Source organism: Temnothorax curvispinosus, unplaced genomic scaffold (genome assembly GCF_003070985.1).
Source record: "Temnothorax curvispinosus isolate PA1 unplaced genomic scaffold, ASM307098v1 QBEX01010767.1, whole genome shotgun sequence".
In the NCBI taxonomy this organism is placed as follows: domain Eukaryota; kingdom Metazoa; phylum Arthropoda; class Insecta; order Hymenoptera; family Formicidae; genus Temnothorax; species Temnothorax curvispinosus.
Window position 1 is genome coordinate 228 of NW_020220547.1, and position 7,709 is coordinate 7,936.

At 35.3% G+C, this 7,709-nt stretch overlaps 1 protein-coding gene across 1 annotated transcript; it reads left to right on the top strand.

Moving 5' to 3' along the window:
* Window positions 1-523: 523 nt before the first annotated feature.
* On the top strand, window positions 524-3,730 carry LOC112460733 (DNA-directed RNA polymerase III subunit RPC3). The gene is made up of 7 exons (XM_025025551.1): window positions 524-1,044; window positions 1,166-1,284; window positions 1,382-1,518; window positions 1,647-1,887; window positions 1,973-2,335; window positions 2,447-2,807; window positions 2,913-3,730. The coding sequence occupies exons 1-7, from the start codon at window positions 889-891 to the stop codon at window positions 3,045-3,047; spliced, it is 1,512 nt and encodes a 503-aa protein (XP_024881319.1). The 5' UTR covers window positions 524-888; the 3' UTR covers window positions 3,048-3,730.
* The last annotated feature ends 3,979 nt before the right edge of the window (window positions 3,731-7,709 follow it).

Here is a 7,709-nt window from a genome sequence, read left to right on the forward strand (position 1 = left end):
ACTTTTACATAACAAAAAAAATTCGTTTCATTTCCACTAATCGTTTCTGAAAAAAATCTGAATTTCGACCTATTTTTCGGACCTCTAGGTGGATGTAGCCTTAATCCAACGGGATCGATGTGTGGCCCCTAAAGGGTTAATACTAATGCTTTAGCACATATCAAAGTATGTTGTAGTTATCGAGTGTTTTTACGGCTATTGTAGAATGGGCTTTACAAATGTTATTATAGGTACCTCATTTGCTAGCATTATGATTATTTTGTTGTTTGTTTGTCTTTGAATAATAATTTATTACATATAAGTTACTCTATTAGAAATTTTTGAGCTGTTATTAAATTACTATTTCTCAAATTATTCCATTTTGTAGTTATTATTTTTATAACGCATTGTGCATGCGTATATTACTCGCCGCCCTGCCGGTAATTACCGTAGCTACGTAGTTCAAGATGTATGTACGTTTTGTGCACATAGAACATAGAGGCGCCAGTAGACGCCTGTTCCCCTGTTCCCCTCCAGTTCCCTCCAGTTCCCACCTGCTGATCACCACTAACCTAACCTTTAATTCCTTTAAAACGTGAGCACGTTGCACGTTGCAATGTTGCTCAGGCTGTTCAGAAAGGCTAGTAATGGACCATGGCATTATTCTTTGCACGTGCAAAGAGTAATTCAGTGTTGAGCGTCTTTCTGTAAATTGCCCGTGGTGTGGAATTGCGACTTAATCAGTTTCAAGAGTCGGAGATTTCGCAAAAAAGAAGAGAAAAAGAGAGAGAGAGAGAGAGAGAGAGAGAGTGTTGGAAAGTGTCCCAACTCTCAACGTGTTCAGTAAGTTCAGTTACGTGTGGAATTGTATATGCACACATATGGATAATATTGACAACGAAAGGATTAATGGTCATAAATATGAAGGACTTTTACAACAAATTGTGTTTGCTACTGTTAGAAGAGTACTTTGGCTCTATCGTACAGTGCATTGGTAATAATTTAATGTATGGTACGAAAACGTTAGGTGCAATACATTTCGAAACAAATCTATCAATAGCAAAGGTAAGCAATGATGTAGCTCCATATTACGTACTAATGATGACGATTGTATTATTTGAAATATACATTTCGTAAAAAACTTCTCTTTTGCTAACGTACCCTTTATTTAATTATCCCTGTTTAGATCAAGGAAGCACTATGTGTCCTTATAAAATATGGTTTTGTCACATATAAACAAAATGAGGAGAACGTTGAGTATACTTTGCACCAAAATAAAATTATCATGCTCCTTCGCTATCCAAGGTATTCTTATAGAATAAGAATTTTTATTATGTTGTAGAATATAATTTGTCTCTTGTGTATTAAGAATATCAATTATTGTAGATATTATTCATTGCAGGTATATTCTTTTCGCAAAAACTTACTGTGGAGACGAGGGCGAAATCATGTTGGAAGAGGTGTTAAAACACGGGTACATCGCAGCATCTGAAGTAATAATAAAAACATACAAACGAATTGAACAGACACCTTCTAAATGTACGATTCAATAATCTTTTTATACAGGTTCCGTTTTCTTTAAAAATTATTTTCTAAAATATTCTATTCTTATTGTAATATAATAAACTCTAGGATTTATTGCATTAATTATCTAAATATTTTTATAGCCGTTGAACCACTTTCTATCCCAAATCTGAAAAAGGTATTCGAGTTATTGGTGAAAAATCAATTTTTAATGCATAGTACATCCTTTGATACGATGACAGAAGATACTGAAAAACCTGATTATAACTTACCAGACCTTGATTTGGCGGCCATTTCCAATGTGTTGGAAGGAGAAAATATTGAACTTTCGGATAGTAAAATATATTGGAAAGTTAATTTCGATCGATTTACTCAGGATCTTCGGTAAAAGCATTTTAATTTATATTAATCTCTGATTATATCTTAAAATGAATAACGCATTATTATATTAACACATAATTTATATCAGGGATCAAATCGTTATATCAGCTATGACCAAAAGATTTGATAAAAATGCTGGAGAATTAATGAGACAGTTGATCAATTTGATGTACTTGCGGACTGCATCTTGGGCAGCTACGTCAAATCCAATTCCATATACTGAGATAAAAGAAGAAGTGAAAAAATTGAATTATGAAGACCTCGAGCACTTTCTTGATCAGTACTTGCGGCTTCTAGAGGAGGATAGTACGCAATTCATCAAACGAGTTGGCGATTCTGGTGGAGGGCAGTACAGCGTTGACATGAAAAATGCATTCAAACAGTTAACATGGGCGACTTTGGAACATATCGTAACAGAGAGGTTCGGTTCCAAAGCTGCAAGAATTTTCAGGTAAAAAGTTACAGATTCAGTACTCAGTATTTCACTTTACTGCAATGAAGAGAGAATGCTTCAATTGTATGTTTTCTCTACATAACCATTAGGCTTTTTTGTAATTTTTAGATTGGTTCGCATTGAAATTGACGTTAACCTAGAACAAATCCAGAATTTAGCAATGATTCCAGCAAAAGAAGCCAAATTCTTAACATATACTTTGTCACGAGAGAATTATATACAGACTGAAGAGATGAAGAAAAGTGGAACTTCGTCAGGGCCGGCAAAAGCACCTTATCGCTTTTGTATCGATTTAACTAAAATTGTCGAGATGGAAATCGAGCATTGTTATCAAGCATTATACAACATTATAAAAAGACGAGATCATGAATCGACTAGTAACAAACGTATGATAGAAAAGCAATTGAGAGTACAGATACTTTCTGCCAATTTGAAGGAACATGGCGCGACGGAACAACAACTGGCTGATGTAATACGAATATATACTTATATATTACTGAGCTAAGAGAGTTGCAAAAACAATGAATTAATTAATTAATATATGACAATATTTTAAAAACCTCTTTTTTCATAGATTGCAGAAATGATGACACCATCTGAGACCGAACAGCTTGAAAAAGCGCAAAATGCAATCAAGAAACTGGCGGCCACAGAGTTACAAATCGATGAAACCTTATTTTTATTAACCATGTATTTTCGTTATCATTAAATTGCCATTCTCTTCTAATTCCTCTTTTTTTTCTGACATGACACCCGCACATGTAAAAATGAAAGTCTATTTATTCATTTATATAGTTCATATTTATTTATGTATAATAATGATTACGCTTGTAAAATACAAACAACAAAGAGTACCTAGCTTTCAAATTATAATAAATATAATCATATATTTTTTTATGTTTATAATAGTGCTGTTCTCTATTGTGATATACAGTGCATTTGATGTCTCTATCTATGAGGAAAAGTCATCTTGGGTCGTGTCAACAAATAAATAATTGCAATTTGCCAATGTTTATTCGTATAGTTTAATTTAAGCAAATGGTGATGAATATATGTGTGCCTTTTGTCAAAAGAATGAAACATGAGAGTTAGTCACGTGACTCACAGCCAGCTTGTGGTGCGTTCTTGATGAGAGACTTGTTACTTTAACTTCAATTATACTCAACAAAAATATATGTATTCTCAGACGCGAGAATACTTCGTTCACAATAATAGTATGTAAGCGCGAAGACGTGCTACATCTTTAGATAATTTTAATGCTGCGCTATATGTGTGCGTTTCGAAGAATGACTTTTCCTTTGTTCTACTGTATGCTTTGTACGCTCATCTTAACACTGCCGCGATGAAGATTATTCCGTTATGAATATGTATCAATAAATAAAATTTAAAGTAGTGTGTTATCAGTAGCGATTTACCCATCATCCTAAATATATATTTTGATTTTATGCTATTGATACCAATAGTGTACTACAATCACGACACGAGTAGTGTTAAGATGATCGCGGAGAATTTTATTCCACTCACACATCATTTGACTGTTTTCTTACACTCTCTATCCTTTCACTCACTCTCACTCTCTCTCTCTCTCTCTTTCCTACTCTTTCTTTCATTCTCTTTTACTCCTCTTTCTTTCTCACTCCCGCTCATTCTGTCTCTTCCCATTTACACTGGTACTGCATAACTATATACATCCCTCATACATACAAGTTTTTTTTCATCTAGAAATAGTGTCGTACACCCCTAAAACTAAGATTGAATTTCGGTAAAGCGTTATTTTATTATATTTTTTTTATACCATTAACAACAACGTACATGTAAATGAAGTGAATGCTTGGAATATTGAGAGCGGATGTTAGTGTTCACTTTTTCTTTACGTTAAATATACTATAATATTAGTAGTGTAATTCGATTTACAATTTACTATTCTTACAGTTTGCATTCGCATTGGTTGCATGTAAAGGCCAGTAAATATAATAATCGTGTGCTGATATATTTATCGCATAACATTCGTGATATCTGAAAGTAAGGAGATCGCCACGGACTAAATATCGTTGCTAATTTCAACGATCGATGTAGAAATCGCAATCGATGGAATGCAGAACCGATTTTTATCAAAGCAAACACTGCGGACAACAATAAGAATCGATAAGGTCTTTAATAAAACGGGAAATGCGGACCGAACTCCATTGCACGCGCGAATTACATCGTCAGATGGTTTGATTTCATAAAATTTTGCAAACGTGAAAACAATTTAATTTTTCAATATTCAATAACGAAGATATGGCACAAATAAAAAAATGCAAGATAGGCAGATCATTCACCCGAAATGTGTCATCTTTCTGCTAAGTGAAAAATTTGTCTAACAGTAAAAATAATTAAAAGAAAACTGAATTTCTTTTGCTTATCTTTGAAACTGATGATGAAAGATTGACCTAGAGAGAGAAATGTATATTTTAAAACTTTAAAATATGAAGATTATGAATGTGATATAAAATTGTAATTCCTAGACGCAGTATTCCGAAATCATCACAGACCAAGGAAACGGTTCCAACGAAGGAAATGTATACATATAGAAATATTGCGTTAAAAATGTGTCACATAGAAATATTGCATTAAAATTTGATTGAGTATTCGAGCATAAACGACCAACGAACTTTCACTTGCCGTTCTTGTCTAAACTGGCACGTACAACCTTTTTTTTGCTACTAAAAATAATAAGGCTCGTCACTTAAATAATAAGTGTACTAATTAAGCAACGATGATATTAATAACTGTAATATTTATAATGATAATAATAATAATAATAATGGTGCCATCTCAATAATAATAATAATAATTATAATTATAAAGATAATAATAAAGATAATAATGACATTGAAAATAAGAATACATATCGCGTTTAACATTGTTAATCTACATGCTTCGAATAGTTACATATATAATGTAGCTACGTAGATACATCACAATATAATTACACTGTACATTAATAATATTGACGCTCGTGTCGGGCCGCGGATCGATGATTATCTCCCGACACAATGTACAAATCCATTATATACATAAAATAAATTATTATCAACATTAAGCTATCCTAAATCTGATGCCGGTCGAGCCCCAACAAAATGGGTGCAGATATATCGAGGATACTGGCTCTCTTTATAAAATTATATTAGGTACCGTGTGTGTATGTAATTGCACTGATTATAAATAACAAAAGAAGAAAACGTGAAAAAAGGAGGAGACGCAAAAAATTCGTTTCACGTCGAGCCAACGAGGCGACTCGGAACTAGAGGTTTTTCTCTCTTTCTCTCTCTCTCTTTTTTTTCCTTTTTTTGATTAACCCCCCGCCCGCGAAAACGCTATTTGGCACATAAGTATTATATCACATCAAGCTCCAAATCATTATATCGCCTTGTTCGATCATCCCACAGACCACTGCCTAGCTACGTTACAAACTGTGTTTGTCTTTTCGCATCGATTTACCGTGAGGCCCCAATTGTCTCCGTTGACCTCACCACCCCTCATGTACCGCAATCTCCCCCACATTCGTAAATGTAATTCGAAGATGGAGAAGCGCGTAACGCGCCCCTAAGGAAAATAGAGGCGACGTGTCGAGCATGACGATCAGGATCGCAGATGCGCGCTGATCTTTCGATAAATAACGCTATAATCCCTTTCGCGACCGTTTTACCATAACGTTGTACTAATATATCGACGATCCGCTAATTCCCAATGTCCATCCCATTTCAACCCTCTTTACGCCCTCTCGCCCCTTTTCGCCCCCTGCCACTCAGTCGACTATTAACCGCCTCGGCTGTCGCCGCTTTTACACATTAAGGTCAATAAATTAACGGTGAAAATACTATAAGTACTAGGCATTTATATTAAACGAGAAGTCCGTCACGCGTCTACGTACCGGGACTTAATCGCTCGCGCGATTATCTTCTAGCTTTTTCTCACTCTGTTCCGACCTTTCGTTCGGCGCGTCGAACGCAGTTGTTTTACATACGATGGAACATTTTAAACAACTGACTGGCGGTCGCAAGATAAGATTGCCACGTGCGGCGTCTACGCGTTCGGGTTCGCACGCGCGCGATCGTTGCGGGAGATGCTGCGATAGACCAGTTTCTATTTATTCGTTTACTCTTTTTTTTCTCTACCCTTCTTACATTTCGTTTCTTTCTCTCGATACGGCCGTCCGAAATTGGCTGTATCGTTAGAACACACACACATACACACTAGGAGAAATAGGAACAAGACTTTTTGGCCATGCATCGTGTCGCAACGTGTACGTGATTATCGGCTATGTATCCAAGTCCGATAAGGAGACCGGCACGAGCTGCGTATCCGAATCGGCGCGCGATTGTCTTATTATAAAAATTATGCGTATATATGCGCGTGCCCTCGCGACCCTCGCCTCGCGCGCACGCACGCCGAAATACATAAACTGAATTGCAACGAGCGTCGGGTTTTTGGCCGCTAGTTCAACGCCGGTTAATCGTTATCTCTACGCGTTAGCTACCGATGATCGAAGCCTATCATGAGTTTCGTGCGGACTGTAGTTTTGATTACGATGCAAGAGAATTATACAGAGAATTTCCGTCGATATGCGTAAGAGACGCCGTCCTCCGTCATCGCTCGTGTGAAGCAGGAGTAAGTTACCGAACGAAAGACGCTCGACGTCCCGTGAGATGTGCAAGAAATTAAAAGATGTCTAGTAAACATCTTTTAAAGTCTTACAACGTCGTTTCTGTTTCAATATAAACCGCGGAATTTCCAATATACATTTGGAAGAGTTAGCTTAAGAATGACTGAACGAAAATGAACAACAGAAACATCTTACACAAGAACGATTCATGGACCGCGGCCGTCGAGTAATTGAAGATGTGAACGAATAAGTAAAACCCGAGCCTCGATACAAATTATCTCAAAATGACGTTGTATTGCGACAGAAAACCCGAAAATTGGCATGCAAAATAATGCGAGCGAATATAGATCGTTGAACTTTTGTTACAAATAAAAAATTTACAAAGAAACTCAATCGTCCCTTCCTCGAATTTCAATTAGCTTTGGAATATAAGCGCGCGCGTTACAGTATAGATTAAAATATATTTTTAAGTAAATATATATTTAATTACTTTAAGAGATTCAAACACAACTTTAAAGTAAAATGATTTATGTCTTTCTAAACGAATACCATCGGAAATTTCTTTTACCTCTATCAATCTTGTAAAATTGTCTAATAGCAAAAATTAAAGAGAGCCAAATATATACATACATATATATTTATATATTTATTTACATACATATTTAATATATAAATTAAATATATACATATATTTAATTTATAATAAATATATATTTAATATAT